This window comes from Urocitellus parryii, chromosome 10 (genome assembly GCF_045843805.1).
Source record: "Urocitellus parryii isolate mUroPar1 chromosome 10, mUroPar1.hap1, whole genome shotgun sequence".
Classification (NCBI taxonomy): Eukaryota; Metazoa; Chordata; class Mammalia; order Rodentia; family Sciuridae; genus Urocitellus; species Urocitellus parryii.
In genome coordinates, this window is record NC_135540.1 from 55,608,509 (window position 1) to 55,628,095 (window position 19,587).

Below are 19,587 nucleotides of genomic sequence, written 5' to 3' on the forward strand. Positions count from 1 at the left end.
CAAAAAATAGTTTCATTGTGAGTTAGGGTATTTCATTAGGGTATATCTCCGTTTCTGTCTCCCTTTTCTTTTATTAGTTGATAATATGTACACATAGAAAGCTACAAGAAGAATTTACCATATCCATCTCTATAACATAGAAGAAAGATACCTGAAGACAAGATTTTGATTGAAACCACTTTTCCTCAACTCACTGCTATTTCTTTCCAAAACAAACCTGAATATTCAATTGAAATAGCAGCTTTAATTCTATGTCTTCTGACCAAAAAATAAAGTGCAAGCAAACAAACAAATACAACACACTGACAACTACCAGCTGTACCAAGTCCAACAGCAAAAAAACTGGTCTTCTATATTATAAAAAGTCAAGGGAAAGCTAGGACATTCTTTAGGAATGCATTCTTTCCGAATGCTAACAACCACTACCAAAGGTCTCATTAAGTCTTAAAATTCTGTAATGAAATCTTGACTAATATCTGTTTAAATCCACATTTAATAAATGGCAAGAAAGTATTTCAGATGACCTTATTTTATCTTTTAAATGGTCACTGCGACAGTTCACCCAACACTTTAGTCAAGTTTACATAAAGTATGTTCTTTATAAAGATGAGAAGAGTCAACAAATACTTAGATGGGATTATTAGTCAAGGTAATAAAGGAAAGAATAGCTTCATTTATACAGAAATGGCTCACCAGGTGTTTCCATATAAACTTCCAGAACTTACCATCTGTTAAACAGAATAGTGGCCAGAAAGTCCTAACTGATTAGCTCTTGCCCACCAAAAAAATCTCTGGTTTTTCATTTATTACCATTTGTTTTATTTTTGTAAGTCATTATCAATTAGAGGAGCAAAAAAATATTATTTTTTAACCTGTCTGAAAAATTCTGTAATATACCAGCTTAAATCAAGTCATATTTTCCATGATATTTATTATTCCCAAGCAGATCCAACTTTATTTTCATTGCCCAAAAAATAGTCCAACAGGGCTTGACATATATGTACTGAGTTGCCTGGGTGCTAAAAGCATCGCCAATAATTTTGATTAATGTGTCTTGACACTGAATGCATTAACCAAACAATAGTCTTCTTGCTTAAAGGCTAATTAGAATTCAAGTCAGCATGATACCTGCTTGTGAGGATTACAGCAATAACATTTGTTGTAATAAGAACCTCTAGGCATCCAGTTGGAGTAATGATTGATTTATAAAATTATTGAGAAAAAAAAAGAATGAGGAAGTAGAATCTGTCCTTAAAATACTTGTTTCCCTTAAGGATCAAATTTGAGTATAAATTAAAACATCCTGGTGGCTTTGTCAGAAATGAACTATAATAGCATATTTATTTAAAACCCAGAAAATATAACTTTTTTTTTTTCTTAAAACAGGATTACATCATGAAAGCACATTCGGTGTGTTTACTGGAGGTTTCATTATGACTGCTAAAAATCTCTGATTTCTGGTTGTATGAGTTTCCTAATTGGACTCTAAATTACTCAACTTCTCAGATGAACTTTGTGCAAGCAGAAAGTAATTGTAAGTAGCAATAACTCAATGTTAATATTTTAACTAGTATTCTTTTTCTTTTTTTTTCTCTTCTAGAAATTCACTCCATATCCTACAGAACTTCCAAAATTTTCCTCTGCTATTTTTTAATGTTTTAAAGGAAGGATCCTTGCCTTCAGTGGATTTAGAAAATACATTTCTGTTTAGATTACTGAGCACTATACTTAAGAATGCCAACGTGAATGTTTCTGCCACCTGTCAAAGTTAGATTTCATATGCTTTCACGTCAAAGTTGATTTCATATGACATGGTATAAAGAGTTAGTGACTGTCGAAGACCCCCCCCCCCCAGTCCTCAAGGTCTTGATCTAAATGTCAAATTGTCACTGATGTGGAAGCCAGAGTAAAACCATCAAGCTTAGAGGGCTGATACACTGTAAAAATTTCATTGCCACTAAATGATTTGTTTTTCTGATTTGATGTTATTTTTTAAAAAATGTATTATATCTCCCTTGCCATATATATGTATATGTATATATTTATATATATATAATTTTCCCCCATAATTGACTTGCTGGGTGAGATTAAACTGGTAGTATATGCTAAAAGGAAAAAAGTAAGCATCGAAAATCAGTATTTGTGAACAATACCTTGGGTTGAGCATCATTGAAGTATTTTCATCATTACAGTATGTGTCAAGTTTTACATTTGCTCTACCTGTGAACAGTGTCAGGAGGGAACTTTGATAGTGTCATGTCTTATCCCTTGAGTCCTGTGCCCTTTCGTTCCTTATTCCTAGAATACACTTCACTAATAAGAAAGGGGAGTGGCATGACATCATGTGTCAGTAGAAATTGGGTGTCTTACTGCTCTGAAGGTCATGTTAACCTATCACTGCAAAGGAGTTTTCAGTTTACATCTATTAGCATAGAATATAAATGGCTGTATATTCTATAGGTTAATATTATTCACATGACAAAAGATCATATAGAACAGATAGATACACAGTCATTGTTCCCCATTTCCCCAAGAAAAATAACAATAGCCAACATTTATATTGCGTTCACTATGTGCTTGGTGATACTTTCAGAGCTGTACATATATTAATTCATTTAATTCTCACAGTTTTCTGTATTGTGATCAATGATGATTTGCATCTTAAAAGGAAATGTGAAGCTTAGAGAGATTACACAACTTTCCCCAGATCATACACTGGTAAGGGGGAGAACCAGGATCTGCACACTGGTTGTTTGTTCTGAAGTTGCTGGTCTATGCTACTTAATTACTGGGGAAATGTAACCATATGAAGGGGTGAGCCATGTATTTATATGAAAAAAAATATGTGTAGGGAATGAAACAAAAACTTTGGTATTTAGAATCTTATCCTTTGATATTTGAAAAGCTAGTGATACTAAATTTTACCCTTTAAAATATTTGAAGACTTTTTCATACAACTAATTTTCTGAGCTCAAGTCTTATTCCAGAAGATAGATGTGTGCATGGTACATTGTACATAATTTAATTTTCCCAGCTGAACATCTTGACACTATATGAACCATGAATGCATGAAATAGGAATTCCAAATGTCTTCCACATGGTAAGAGGACTTTCAAATACTTGTGCAGGAAGCTTAAGAGAAGTTGGAAATTAAGTTACGCCTGCTCTTAGTGACTTTTACACTGTATGTCTATGGTGTTAGCACTTTCCTCTGAGTGGGACCTTGAGGTGATAGATGGATGAGTCTGCTGTCTGTATTTAGGTACTTTGCTCATTTCCTGAGAGCTGTGGAAGGCATGTGGATGCTCATTAAGTTTCCAACCATTCCCCGAGAGCAACAGGTGGTGAATCAAAGCTTCTCTGGTATGTCATGGCTGGTTTCCTCAATGTCTTAGAAATAACGGATGGCATTTACATGCTCTCTGTAGTGTACCAGCAGATAAGAAGGAGATGAATAGCAACAGGAAGTATTTCCAAAGCATAAATAAACACACAAGTCTAGCAAGATTATGACTAATGTTCCTGCTACCACACATTCTATATCCATACATAATGGTTTCATCTTTGAAATCCTATTACTCTTTTAAACTATGAAATCATGGTTAACTGTTCTAATTAGGGGTAAGGTAAATTAAAGGAATAAAGAACATCCCAAGTTAATGAAACTGTATCATAAGATTATATTTTTTTAATTCAACATTTATTAATATCTAGTAAATACTAATGACCTTAATGTGTTCTTAAAGTGTCTCCTTTTCAAAATTACTTATTTACACTTGGCACTTACTACATTTTAAGGCAAGCATACCTCTCATTTGAATTAGAGTGAGAAGACAAAATGTATTAAAACAGAAACAGAACCTGGGATTTAAATCAAACACTGAATAGTCACCCAAATGGTACTTGATAAATACATTAAAAAAAATCTCTAGTGAATAATAAAAAGAGTTTTTGTTGAGTAATAGCTTCTTACTATAGTTACTAGCCAGGGATAGAAAAACAAAAGAAAATATCAGAATTAGTATGGCTAGCAATTTCCTGTGACCTTGTAAATGCAAGCATTTACTGGAGGTAGCAAATCACCAACTACCCTCCCAATCTGAAAAAGTTCAAAACATTCATACTAGTCTTCAGATGACTAGGGAAATGCCAAAGGTCCAGTGGAATATGGTTCATGATAGAAATATAACATTAAAATAATTATACCAAATAGTAGTAATAAAGATCATATACATACATATATATGTGTATAAATGTATATATATACACATTTATATATAACATATGAACATGGGTAATTGTATACAATAAATATGTATATATATATTTTACTTTGGAGGGAAAAAAAGGAATTCCTTTATTCTCATGTTCTTTCTTTTACCCAGAAGGTGCTGCAAGCTCAGGAGAAGGGACAACTGGATTTCAACGCACCAAGGCTCCTGTCAGACGAGCCATACTAGCGGCACAGCCCTGCTAACCCAGAGCACTTGCTGCAGGGGCTCTGCCTTCCCCTTCCAAATGCTCCTCCTTTTAATGCCTTTATAATGATTTATAATGCTACCAGGTTCTTTTTAATTAATATCGACTATCAGTTTCTTAAATCTATCCAAAAATTTATGATCTTATAATCATTTATAAAAAGCTGTCATTTTTAATGAATGGAAGGCTGTAAAGAACTACCATAAATTAACTCTGCAATATGAAATTGCATATTAATTTATGAACTTATTTTTGCTAAAATACCAAATGATAAAGGAAGTGAATTTAACTTTTTGGGTAAACTGTTGTCAGAGGATTTTTCACTGAAGAAGTCAAAGACTTCTTTAATATACCTTTACATATATGAAAAGGACATCTGAACTTTCTGGATACTAATCTGGACACATCAAAAAAGAAACCAAAACCAAAATTTGAGTGCCAACTAGAAGAGATACTAGACTCATAAAATATTACATATTATGCCACATGATCTCTTGGAGTTCAAAAATTCCATCTAATCTAAAATAATATATTTTTTTATTTTGTAAACTCTAAGCAGAATGTTCATAAAACAGTATACAGAACCCTCACACTGAAAGTAGAAATAATAATTTTGGATTGGACTAATGCATGCTAAGCCTTTGGAACAGAACCGTGTAAGGAAAAACATGCTGGCATCATGCTCCCCTATCAAATAGTTCTACAATAGATTTTTTTTAATAAGCTGATTTTAAAGGAGTCACTACAACTAAGGGAGCAGAACTTTACATCTTGTCAATTGCTACATGAAAACTTTTAAACAATTTGATTTGTACTTTGCACAGAGAATTATTGACGGGAAGTAGGAGTCCAAACATTTTAGAGGGATTATTATAGTGGGTGAATCATAAAAACAGCTGCCTAAATGTTTGATTTATAGGGATGTTAAGACTTCAATTCTGGTCAAAATCTGATAGGATCTTAAGAATGAACTTAAAATGTGAAGGTAAAGAGGCATTCTAGACTTTACAGAGTTTATGTTTTCAAGTAAAGTGGCATTTACTTTGCTTATGTAAGGGGAATGATAGGTTAAATAGTGGAACACATAGTTCAGAGAGCAATGGCAAACTTTAAATCCCCGTGCTCAATTCTTAATTTAAAAAACTTGATTGGTTGAGATGGTTGTGGAGTAAAGAACAGCGTTATACTTTTTAGTGTTCATTTCCCCCCTATTTGGGGGACTCTGATAATTACAGTTCTATGAAATCAAGACTATCAGTGCAGTATTTACCTTTATCCCCGGGAGTCCAGGAAGCCCAGGAAGCCCTGGTTCACCCTACACAGGAAAATCATACAGCATTATAGAATGATATTTGCTCAGTCACAGTATATGGAGAAACACATGGCAAACATTCCCAGCTGCATACTTTTGGTGTATATAAATATATATTTTTAAAAAACCTGTTTAGGTTCAAGAAGTCTAACGAGATGGTGTAGTTCAGTCAACTCTTGATTCAAGGATTGGGTGATCCCTTTGCAGATTTTTCAGGATTTTCTCCTCTTCATGTAGTTAACTGCTATTTAGCATCTCTATCAAAAGGTAAGAATGAGGAGTAAAAGGAAGAGGAACAGCTATATGTTTCACTCTTTGGTAAACGGTTTGCTGGAGCTGTTTGCTGAAATGGGGATTATGCATGCACTTAAATAATGCCTCCTATTCCAGGACTCTCACCTCAGATAATCAAGAGTTGGCTGTATGAACAGATGGTCACATCACAGCAATATACATTAAAAGTATTGCTCCCTTAAAAGTATAGTAAGATTTCCTTTCCATTCCTGAACGATGAGAGGATAAATAAATGGTTGAGATTGTACTTAACTCTAGTCTGTAGTTCTGACAATTGTTGAGTTGGGGCAACCGTGCTTAGCAGCTTAGGGCTAATGGTACCATGCAGCTGTTCCTGAATACAGGTCTGAGATTAAGTGGTACATATTGCGTGAGCATACTGGAGTCAGGCTAAACCTTCTCATTTTCACAGAATTGTCTACATTATTTTAAGCACAAAGTATAGTGGCAAGAGGTTACATTGCTTAGAAAATCTCCTGAATTCCAATAAAGAAGCATAAAGGAACGACAGGAACAAATAAAAAGTCTGCCCTGAGTTGGGAATGATAACTATGATTTGTGGAAATAACATCTGAAGATAAAAGAATCCATTCCATAACAGCCAGTCAGTGGGACAAAAATCATTCAAAATTACAGAGGAACATCAATAAAGTGGGAGAAGGAGTATCTCATTCCTTTAAGAATACTCATTCCAAGATAACTCTAACAAGCACAACCAGATTTTCCATTTTGAATATTAATACTTTCAAGTTATGAAGAGCCATAATTTTCTCTAGTCTTATTATGAAATGATTTCAGATACTGTTTATTAAACTGTGGGATTTAGACCAAAAAAAAGACAATGATTTTCTTTATGGTTTAGGTTTAAGATTTTTCAGGAATGCAAAAGAAAATCTATTCGGTCCAAAACTACATAAATAAAAGTTTGCATTATGAATAAGACTAAAATGAGATTAAGCCAGAAAAGAGAAAATGATTATTAGGAACTTGTTATTCCAAAGACTACTTGTCTGAGTAGATTAAACTTGACACAGTTACATTTGATTTTCTTTTCTCTTTCCCTTCCACCATTAAATTTAAGAGGCTCCGCTAGGAAAAGCTTGTATACACATTCTGCTGAAAACTCTTTTACTTTAAAAAAACAAAGCATAAGATAGTTGATAATATTTGATTGCAGTAGAATGTATAACCAGTAAAACTACGCATTGTTTTAGAAAAATCTCCCCCAAATTCATTTTGGATACATCGTACCTGAAACAGTGGTGGTAATATATAGGTAATGACACAATTTTTCAATAAGAATTATACTCCATTAAAAGTATAGTAAATGAACATATATAATAAACGAACACATACTCTTATTTTCTAATAATAAGAAAGATGTATAAAACATCATGAAATATATCTCTTAATGTAGATTAAATACATTGAGACTTGAGCATTCAGCCTTTCTCTACATCATATTAAATGTATATACGTATGTGTGGTAGGTAGAAAATATCCTTTTTAGTAAAATATATTTTGGAATCTCATACTCCACAGTCTTGAATTTTTATAAACTGACCTTTCCAAATTTATATTTACTTTGTGTAACTAGCTCACATATGAAAGAATATATTTAACATTATCCTTTGTGGACTATCTCTTGACATTTTTAGGAATACATTTCTTCCTGTATAATTCTCCATCTTTAAACTATGAAAGCTCATCTTCCAACTAAGGGATAGTGTTCAGCAAACTTCTCCATCTTGTCTATGCCTTGGCTCAGAGGCTTCTTTCTCTGAGTTCTTGGGCATGTAGCTGGTGGGTCAGAATTAAGAATTAATTTGTTATTTCATTCTCAAAATACTTGTTCAAGAGATTAGTCTTTACACATAAATCTTGTCCTTTTGATTCTATTCTTGCTTTCCCTTTTACTCTGCATTGAGAGACCCTCACAATGGGGACTCTGTTTCCCTGCTCATCCCTGCGAAGGGCCCTAGGCTTCTAGGGAGAGTTCTGGGGTGAGATCCCTTCTGATGGGAAATCAAGTGACTTGACTTTACAATAAAAACATATGCTTTAAAAAGCTGTAGAGACATTAGGCAGGAAAGAGCTCTGTGATGAAATGCAATGCCTATTTTACAAATCTACACACTCACTCTACAAGCCTATGCACACTCCAACTCACATGCCAATCACACATTCCACTGTTGAAGCTATCAAAGAAAAAAAATCCAATGAAATCATTCCTCCATTATGAATATGGATCTAGATGTCACACAGTAGGCTTCCTGCTGGGCTTATGCTGTGTCATGACAATTTGTACTTTTCTGGGAATGCCTTAAATTTAGGGGCATTAGTGCCATTGAACTCACAGTTCTGCAATGTGAGAAAAATGCCATGAAAGATCTCTAGAACTGACCCTGTACTCATTTTAACCTGAGCACCAGGCATGGAAATCTTTACTTTTAAATCAACCTTGGGATAAGCATTGCCAATTGCCGATAATCAGATACAGAAGTCATATTGGGAAAGTGAGATTGTATCAAAGGGTAGAATTTGGTCATTTCAGGACACATATTAACTAAGAAGGGTTGTAAGATTTTAAATGAATCTACCCTTTTCCAATGTAACCCCAAACTGCTTTTTAATAAAATGCAAAGGAAATCCAATGTTTCTATGTGTAAACCTAAAAGCTTCCAGAATTAGTCTAAATTTGATTTCTAGTTAATCATGATAAGGCAATGTTTTATTAAGAAATTGAAGATCAATTTGGTTCTTCCACTCTGAAAAAAAGTGAACCCTATACAATATTATAGCAGAGTTTCTTTCGGCTTGTATTTTAGAGACACAAGAATCTTGCAGACATTTCTTTGAGCAAATCACAGATTTGTAGAACAACTGAAACATAGACTTTAATTTGTAAAGACTAAGGGACCTAAAATTAGATCATCTGAGAAGATTAATTGCCTTTTCAAAACAAAGCAGACCATGGATCTCTGACTGTATCACTAACTCCAAATTTTTAAAATAAAGATCAGAAGAATAGGAATTAAACAGTAAAATTTGCAGAGTTCCTTTGGGCTCTTTGGAAAAGCCTCAACTTTACCTGGAACTGGGCCTGATGAATCATTACTCTGAGATTCTTAGTTTCAAAAGAAAAATATGTCTTTAAATTAGAGAAATGTTAAAAGAATATGAGAGACCTTTTCATAAATTACTTCCATCCTAAGTTCTTTTTAAAAATAAAGCTCTCTCGATGACTTGAAGAATGTTTGAGACATAGCAAAACCATGATTTGCCATGCCTTAAAGTTCCAAACTACTATAATGGAATTTATTCTTTCTTTCCCTTTCTACTAATGAGGTAAATTATATATTTTTGTTCCTTTTTTTGTTTTTTTTGCTACCACATCAGCTACTGATGGACAAGGGCAGAGAAATGATCTTAAGAGATTTTGCTTAATGTGGAATTCACATTTTCTTGTTAGCTACATCCATTTGTTATCTGAAATCCAAGTACACTGGGCACTGATATCCAGATGCTCAGACGATAAACTGCTAACACTTGTTTCCTGCCTCAGACTCAAAGGAGAATATGAATCTAAACATAGTCACTGTGTGTTCTTTAATGTGTTGCTCAAGTGAAACACAAATGACAATCCAAGCTATAGTTAGTTACATTGATGTGGCTAGAGTCTCTAATTAAATTTTAGTTTTTAAAAAAATTAGTTTGCTAACACAATAAGAAAGACATAGGTAGAGTTGCATAAAAAATGTCAGAAGAAAAGTACTGGCAATGAACAGAAAAGGAGTATAAATTTTAAAGATCTGTCCAGCACTCTCTGTTAAGTCAGTTTAGTAAACACTCATTTCTTCTCATGAAAGAAAGACACATGCAGATTACCTTTAAACAGGCAAGATAAGTTGTGGAGTCCAACCCAACAGATCTTTGTTAGTTTCAGACAGCTGAGTATATGTAGATTTTAGTTCATAAAACATCCTTTTACAAGGATAGATTTGTTTTCACGTTTTGCAATGATTAGCATCAAGACTGTTTAAAATGCAAAATGAGGCTTAGCATGTAGCTCAGTGGTAGAGTACTTGCTTAGCATGCAAAAGGCTCACTCTGGGGTCAGTTCTCAGCAACACACAAAAAAATAGAAAAATAAAATAAAATGCACACCAACCAATAACACTCTGTAATGCAAAGCATGAACACTACATCATTTTGCAATAATCATTTTCATGTTATATAATGAATCATAATTATACAAAGAACACACTGGAGATAGAGATATTACCTTTTGCCCTGGACGACCAGATTCTCCAGGTTCTCCCTAGACAAAGGAAACCAAAGGTGAAAAGAGCAGTCTTACAAGAATATTCTAAAAACTTTAGACCTCTGGGCACTTTCACAGAGATGGCCTAAGCTTCTTCTTGGTCACAAGTCTTGATCACAAGTAGACTGATTTAATGTAAATCCACATTTCATAAAACCATTCAGAAAGGGAAGAGAAGTCCAGCCCACTTATTTAAACTTCATTGTATTTCCCACAAATATCCCTGTTGTGTTTGGAAGCTGATTATCGAGGTAAACAGGAATAGAACAATAACCGTCAATGTTGGTAAAAGGGGAGAGAAAGTAGAGGCTTAGAAAATCAAAACTGTGATCCCTGTGGTACAAACACTTGCATGCCTATAGTTACCTTAATTCCTGCAGCAGATGATCCAGGGTCACCCTAAAATGAAACCCATGAGAGGTTACACCACAAGTTATGGAAAGAGGAAACACTGCACACACCCAGAGAGCTGTTATTGACATAGACACTCAAAGGGACTCCATGACCCACAGACCTAACATGCTCCATGAGACTTTGTCCCAGGACATCAGCAATTAAGATGGCAATGATGTCTAAGATAAACAATGCACTTCCTACAAACACGGCTTGACCTTGAATGCAAACTATATCAGGATTATATTCCTTGAAGCAAGTACAATGATAGAAATGTGAATCTCTTCCTCTCTTGATACAGTGCTAAAAAAAAAAAAAAAAAAAAAAAACATTCTGGAGCAATAAAATTACAATTTAGGGATCTGGAATGTTCTGTTTTCTCTATTTCTGGAGTTTATTAATGTCAGTGGCCATCATTTACAGGGAGCTCTCTGGCCCTTTAGTTTTTGGAAAGTCAAGGTTCAGCGGATGAAGTCAAAGGGTTAATGATGTCGAGCTGGAAAAGCCTCGCAGCAGATCAGCAGATCCGTTTGTTTTCCTCATGAAGCTCTGTCGCAGTCGCAACCCAGCATGCTTTCCCCAGCTTTACACTTATTTCACTGTAACTCGGTCACTGGGAAGTTACAGGATGATGGATGACTTGTGGGTGATGGGGACACAAGTAAAGCTCTGAGACAAAGTCTCGAGACAGAATCCGGTGTTTTAAAAGGCACCGTGTTCCATCCAGACTTCATACAGGGGCCCTACGTTTGTTTCTAAAGCTGCTGCATTATAAATAAGCAGAGGGGCTCATGGAGAAAAGAGTATGGAGGATAACTGGGGACGAGGTCAGCCAAGGGCCTAGATGTTCAGACTCCTTTTAGCCCTCTGTTCCATGAACATGCTAGGAGGACAAAGATAAGGAGAAAACTTAGCTGTCTGAGATTGTCAAGAAAAGAGAGAGCCACAGGAGGAAGCACGTCTCAGGATGTCCTCAGCTGACTTGTCTGTACAAATGCTCGTGCAGCTCTAGGGGTCTGTTTGCTTGTTCTAGATTCCAGAAGCTGCTCATCAATCTCTTTTAGAGATGGAGATAGGCCTCAGGCCTCTGGGCATGGGGCAATTGTCCCCCTCCCTCATTTCCTCACCCTTCTTTCTACGTGGCACCATCTCTTTCTTCAGATCTGGGCTTAAATGGCTTTGCCTCAAAGAACCCTTCACTGACCAGCCTAGGTGGATGCACCTCACACACACATTTGACTGTGTAGGGTCACTCTCTGTTCATATCAGCCCAGCTTACTTTGTAGCTGCCTGCTTATGGTTTTTGTGTATTCAGTGTCTACCCTTCCTTTAGACAGTTAGCTGCATATGAGCAGATTCTGTGCTTTTATTCAGTACCTGGCCATAGGATGTGCTCAATACATATTTGGGGGAAATGATGAACAAATCTTAAAAAGAATTTTTTTTTTTTTAAAACAGATCAGCAGTCAAGGATCAAAATGAAGAAAAAAAAACTTCTAGGAAGGAAAAAAGAAAACTTAGGAAGGAGAAGGAAATAGTAAATTAGCTTGTTGAGGAAAGAATATATATGAGTTTCTTGGACATCTGTAATTGCTATTACCTAAGGAAAAAATTAAAATGTGGCTAAACAAAGAAGGCGAAGACTCTGAATCCTGTCTTTCTGTACAATGATACTCCTTTTCTTCCCAAGCATTAACATCCAGTTGAGTTCCAAAGGGGAAGCGAAATAAATGTGGCTAATAAAAACAAAACTTATTTCTATTTCTACAGAACAGAGTCTGAAAGCCATCAACACTAACAAAGCAGGTTTGCAACATTTTGTGTAATAAGACCTTTGAATGCATAAAAGCAATTTTGGCTTCACAAAGTTCCTCCTCTCATCTTGTTTTTGCCTTAAAAAACTATAGGCAAATATTATTGGCATGGGCAAATATTATTATTTCCATTTGGTAGGTGAGAACGTTGAAGCAAGGAGACGTGAAGTGAATTTGGGGCTTCCTCAATTCTACTGCCATGTTCTTTTTGTTAGAATAAGAAAGGAATTGTTGGCTCATTTCATTTCGACAACAGGGCATAGAGTAAATTTGTAAATAATAGGAAGTTGCTTGTTTTAATTGTAGTTTTTTTTTTTATCAGTGTTTTAATGAAAAGTGGTTAGATAATCCACTATATGACAAAAGAGACTAGATTTAGTTCTCAAAGAAAGTGGTTGGAGAGAAAAGGGCAACTTTCTGAAGGGCTGGTTTCCTTGGGAAATCTGAGAAGTTTCATTTGATGGACAACTAAAAGTGATATATTTTTTTTCTCTTTTTAAAGATTTAGAACTGTGAAATCTCCCAGAATTTTTATGACTTTTAAGTGGCAAGGCAACTCCTGGAAGACATTCGTAAGTTCAACATTTTAAAGGATAATGCTGCAAGTCATGGAAATAATATGGGTTTATAATCCTCCTCTCCCAAAGTGAAAATGAATATGGGATTAAAGTAGAAAAAAACCCTCAAACTATGTCTTTTTTTTGTGGGGGTGGGGTACCGGGGATTGAACTCAGGGCACTTGACCACTGAAACACATCCTCAGTCCTATTTTGTATTTTATGTAGAGACAGGGTCTCACTGAGTTGCTTAGTGCCTCCCTTTTGCTGAGGCTGGCTTTGAACTTGCGCTCCTCCTGTCTCAGCCTCCCAAGCCCCTGGGATTACAGGTGTGTGCCACTGCCCCCAACTATGTCTTAAGTATACTCCTAGCTTCATAAGTTGACTGATTCACAGAAAGAAATTTCTATAGGATAAGTCACAGATGGGGAAATACTGGGAAGATATCAGATATAAATATGCTTTGTTTGTGATTATTTCAAATATGCTGGGTAACTAATTATAATAGATGTGCTAATAAAGCATATGTAGAGATACAAAATGAATGTGATGGTTTATTGATATCATTCATTCACTTATTCCATAGAAACTTAATTGAGCACCAAATATGGATCAGGCATGTTCTGGAATCAGGGATTTAGGGAGCTGAGGAGACAACACAGAACAATGCGGTTACAACCCCTGACCTTGTTATACCGTATATATGATTAAAAAATTATTTATTGAAAAACATTTTCTTATTCTATTTTAAAATCCAGGACAGGAGGGGCTGGAGTTGTAGCTCAGGAGTTGAGCACTTGTCTTGCGAGTGTGAGGTACTGGGTTTTATCCTAGCACCACATAAAAACAAATAAAGGCATTGAGTCCATATACAACTAAAAAAAATTAAAAAGAAAAAAATCTAGGACAGGAAAAAAACTGCCATGTTAGGGAGATTCCATTTCACTGTATACATACAGAAGAGGTGATAAGCAAATGAACAATACAGGAACAATTTTATCCATTCAATGAGAATATGAAACAGTTCAAGAGTAAAAAAATACTAAGATTCTTCATTTACTAAAGGGATAAATTCAATATTTATTACCTTCTAACTATATGCTAGGACCTTGAACTGGTGATGGGAATAAAACAGTCTAGCTGTTTTTGTTTTGTTTTTTCTTTTTCCATGAGCTGTATGTCCAATTAAAAATTGGAAATTTTAGTAAACCACAAAAAGGATTGTGAAATGAATTCCAAGGAGCTCTGCTGGAGCAAAGAATAGATGACCTAACCAATCCAGAGGAGGATGAAAGGTTGCCCCAGTGAAATGATTTCTAAATTCAGTTTTCACTGGATTGAAGAATGACTAAGATTAGAAAATGAAAAAATGGAGGTGAGGATTTGGGGGGAGGAGGTCAGAGAGCAAATGTTGGCAACAGTGGCAAAGAATAACATGAGCTAAATTAGAAAAAAACAAAACAAAAAAAACCCCAAATTGATTGTTGTGGGAATATCCACAGAGATAGGACTTCAGGTGGGATTTCAGGAAGAGACAATAATTTGGTTGGTAGCTCCAAAATGACGTTGCTTCTGCAAAGGCTCAGAGGATGCAAATCAAAGATGGGAAGTGAATGTAAAATAAGAATACAGTGTGTTCATAGTAGGAACTGGAGAATGAAGAAACAGATAGTCAGTGCCAAGAAAATGCATGTGGAGATCTTGACCAGCAGATAAAAGGGTGAAGAATTGTGTGACATGGTCAAACTGTTCACTGGGCTGCACAGACATCTACTTTCAAGTGGGTGAAAATAGATAAGAAATCCATTTGTACATTTGGTTGTGGAATTAACACTCAAAAGAGTTGAACACCACCACTGTAAACCTTCCCATAGTAACTCCACACATGATTAAAACCAGTCTTTGGCAAGTTGCTCCTAAACCTGGAGTATACCGTAGTTGCTGGCCACAGAGAAAACCCAGCCCAGTGGCTTTTATAGTATAGTTCCACAACATTTCCAGATGACCAGTCTGGAAAGGCTTAGATTGCTTTACCATCCAAAGGCACTGAGTTGGATCAAAAAGAAAAAAAAAATATCCTATTAAAGTGAATCAGTCAATGACGTAATTTACTACATCAATAGCAGAAAAGGAGTATTTTTAAAAATTTTACATCTCAAACTTGGTAAATGATGAATGAGTTTTACATAGTGAACACAAAGGCCACAAGGAGAGTGTTTCCAACATGCTGGAAACAAATTATATGACAGAAGCAGGAAATGTTTAAAAAACACATCAAAAATTATATTCCAATTACAGCATTCTTGGGATGAATGCTATAGGTCAGATTACATATTATACGTGTTACAGATTCCTATTTACAATCCCCTGTTTAGACCCATTGAAAGTTTATAGAAATGATTTCCGTTCTAACTGAGGCATTTCTTGTACTTAATTTCAGCTGACTAGTAAAACTTTTTTTTATATTAAAAAAAAAGAAAAACGACCAATCTTGTTGATTTCTAGTTCCATGTGGTAAGAAAAGCTAATATTTATTGAAAGTTTATGATGTGTGAGTCAGTATGGTAAATGATTTGCATTAATATATAAAGTAAGAACAGTATTCCTTTGAGATAACTTGGTCTTTTCAAAGAAAAAATTTGCCACCCTATTGTAAAATTAAATTTCAAAACGTGTGATTAAAGAAACAAATATTGACCTATGTTCCAAAAATGCAGCTTTAAAAATACATCTTCTAAAGCATAAAATCCTCTGTATAAATCCAAATAGGCAGAGTTCAGACTCGGTATACACTTTTTCACTTGAAGAAATTGCTCTGTGTAGAATATTTCCTTTCTTTCAGGCAGAGGTTGGCAACAGTGGCCAAATCCAGTTGGCCACCTGTAAGGCCCTTGAGCCAAGTATAGTTTTTACATTTTTAAATGGGTAAAAAAAACCAAACCAATATTTCATGACACATGAAAATTATATAAGAATAAAAGTTCTGTGTCCAGGAATAAAGTTTTATTGGAACACAGCCACACTCATTGTTGACATGTTGTCCGTGGCTGTGTTCATGCTACAGCAGAGCTAAAGAGCTTATGACAGAGACCATATGGCCCGCAAAGACTTAAAATATTTATTTTCTGGCCCTTTACTGAAGAAGTTGGCTGACCTCTGCTTTTAAGAAGAACCAAGAAAATTAAACATAACATCACCTAAGTTTATACATTTAGGGTTTCAAATTTTGATTTTGAGAGTAGTCGACTTCTAACCTTGGTCTCAAATGCATCAAAAAGTTTCATGTCATCCAATGGCATCATGGGACTTAAAATTTAGCAGATCAATAGAATGGGTCTACATCAGTGGAACTGATGTAGGGTGAATTTGTACTGCAGGGAACATCTGGAAATGTGTGGACATGTGTCTCTGTTGCAACTCAGGGGTGCCACTGGCATCTAGCAGGTAGAAGCCAAGAGTGACTGAACATCAGCCAACTCCCACAATAGAGAATTACCTGGCTCAGAATGTCAATAGTGCAGAGGCCAAGGGACCCTAACCTGTAGTTTCTTGTAGGAAACTAAAAGTCCTCTCTAACCTCTAGACTGTTCCTCAAATACAAACACAATTGTGGTGACATAGATTCAATCCCATTCCATGCCATATTTACATTAATATTTATGAGAAGAAAGATAATTCTTTTTTGTTTTATGAACATGTTTTTATGACTGACCATTACCCGTCTGTACTATAATAACTTCTAAAGTTGAATGTTTCATTCTCAATTATAAGCCTAAGTAAATAATGCTTTCAATCACTCAATTTATTTAGCCTGATTTATGCTAAAAATCCACCTGATTCTATTTTAGATTTGGCTTCTTGAAAGATTTTCTTGATCTTAACATGGTCAAGGTGAAGTGAAATATCAATGTTAGAAATGTTCTGATGTCAGATGTCAAAGGATGAATCCAAGCAAATGCTACAATGATGGAGCAGAGGGAAAAAAGAGGGAGGCAAGAAGACAGGTCATGGACCACTGCACTATACCTGCAGATCATGGTTTAAAAGGCAAGTGGAGGAGAGAGACAACAGAGAGATAAAATACACAGATTTAGTGGGTTTCACATTGAGGCAAATTTTCAAGATTGCTTTAAAGGATCTAATCAGGGATATTCATTTATAATCAAACTTTAAAATTTCATACCAATCGTCTGACATGTTCTCTCCTTAAATTGGGACAAACCAAGTCACTTTAGGAACTCTATGTTATATCCCTGTGTATAAAGGGAGCATTCAGGATACGCATTTTCTTCCTTGAAAGCCACATTACTGGAACTTAGCTATGCATTTTCTAGCATTCTGGATACACTGTTTTGCTTTCAAAATATTTAAATTTGTGGGAAGGATTCAAATTAATCACTTTTTTATAAATCACATATTGAAATGTCTTTTAATCAAATATTTAAATGTCTTCTAATCTTGGAGAACTATCTCTGATCTTATGTTAGGATACTCTGACGCATTGCTCTCAAAACCTCCCATTTTCATACACACGAAATAACAGTTTTGCTCCTACAAATGCCCTTTCATATCTCATAAAACTGTACCTTTTCGCCTGTGTCACCTTTGGGGCCACTTTCTCCGGTATCTCCCTGAGGAGGGGAAAAAAGTGAGACATGTAAGACATATTGGTGCCACAAAACAAAGAGCAGTTTTCATTCAAACACACCATAGAAAGAAATCTGTTGCAAATGTTCTACAGAGGTAATGTACTTTTACCTGACCAGCTGCCTGATTTCAATACAATTAATTTTATTACAATGAAATGGCTGAACAGTTTTAAACTCATAAGATTAACAAGGAAGCAGTAATTTATCTGTCTGCCTTTTAATAGCATATTTGGACATTTAAGCCTCTTCGGTCTGCTTCTTTTCTCCTCTGCTCAAAGCTCCTCTTTAATGAAGGTTTTTTTTTTCTGACAGTTCTCTTAGTAAGTCGTGCTACCCATGTCCTGCCACCTCAGTATTCTTCTCTGTGCCACACCTGCCCCCTGGACTCTCGTCATCTTTTCCCCTTTTGTTAGTATAAATTCTACCCTCTCTTCAAACCCATTGTAGCTCTCCAGGGCCTCAAAATGCATGACGGGGCTTTCAAAGATTGTGGACTGAGCATTTATTTATTTGGCACTACATCATACTCTAGATCTTTTGTACAAACACAAAAGAGTTGCACTTGTGAAATGAAAGTTTACATATTAGAAAACTATTTTTATAAATCACAATAAAATGAGTTTGAGGAATTTATGCTTTGATATTTTTAAGTCTTCTGATGCTTATTTCATGGTATCTCCTTTCTACCCACAATGCAATGCCACTGGGGGAAAAAGAATTCATTTACGCTGTACGCTTTGCCTCCTTAAATTCTGAATTCTTGAATCTAAGCTTTACAGCATAGCATGTACAAGGGGAAATGCCATTAATTTGGAGCCAGTAATTTGGCATTACTGGGCAGATGAAATTCTCTTTGCATCCAGAGTCTCTTGTGTAATGTGAGGATAAGAACACTTTGTGCAACTTTAATAAATAAGTGGTATCCTGTGTATAGAGCAACTAGGGCATATCTGGCATATCCTGGGCCATTAGTGGGAGCTGCTATGATAATAATGCACAATTGTTCATGTGTTCCATGGGGTGGAATGCACTCCTCTCCAGCTTTGTAAGAGGTTCACCTTTCCATCATTTAAAGAGTTCCTCAAAATAAGAGGATGGTTTCTCAGGACAGAGGAAGTAGAAGAGGGAGATTCCATTTTTCCCTCCATATTTTCTTTTGTTGTTTCAAATAAGCATGAAATTTACGGTGACAGATACTCTACAGTGGACTGTGTGAGCTGGTGACACCATCTGATGAGACTCCAGAAGGATGCTGCCATAATTCCCTCTCCCTCCTGAATTTCAACACAAAACAATCACCTGAGGACTAATTAATTTCAAGTTAATTACCATGAACTGTTTGATGCCAAATAAATGTAATCTACCACGAGGGGGCTTTGACAGGCAGTTTTTTTATTTGTATGCTTTTAAAAAAATTGTAGAAAATCCTTTTATTAAAAAACAAACCTCAGTATGTTTGAGTGATTGTTAAGAGTGTGACTGAGCTGTCCCTTCATGAAATTGCTTTTACACACCTCTATTTTGTTGTTCTTCCATTTAAATATGTTTTCCCTTTTTTCTTTACAATGCTTAAACATACAGTTGCATTAAAGATGTGTGTGTGTGTATGTGTGTGTGTGTGTGTGTGTGTATTTTTTATCTTTAGATGAATTTCTTTTGAGCTTAGGGGTTACAATACTAATTTATCAGAAATATCCTAACACTTAGGAAGAAGTATAATGTAAAGTGTTGGTTGTTTCCCACTCAGCACATTCTCAAGCACTAT

At 35.4% G+C, this 19,587-nt stretch overlaps 1 protein-coding gene across 2 annotated transcripts in view; it reads right to left on the reverse strand.

Annotated features, from left to right (window-relative positions):
* The window catches only part of Col25a1 (collagen type XXV alpha 1 chain), a 442,307-nt gene that overhangs the window by 57,397 nt on the left and 365,323 nt on the right, over positions 1-19,587 (reverse strand). Inside the window, exons 15-18 of one of the 2 annotated variants that reach the window (XM_077803433.1) lie at positions 17,760-17,804; positions 10,776-10,808; positions 10,371-10,406; positions 5,750-5,794 (exon numbers count right to left, since the gene is read on the reverse strand). In XM_077803433.1, coding sequence (XP_077659559.1) covers positions 5,750-5,794; positions 10,371-10,406; positions 10,776-10,808; positions 17,760-17,804 — 159 coding nt within the window. The remainder of the gene's footprint in view (positions 1-5,749; positions 5,795-10,370; positions 10,407-10,775; positions 10,809-17,759; positions 17,805-19,587) is intronic. The other variant, XM_077803434.1, reaches the window with a different exon arrangement.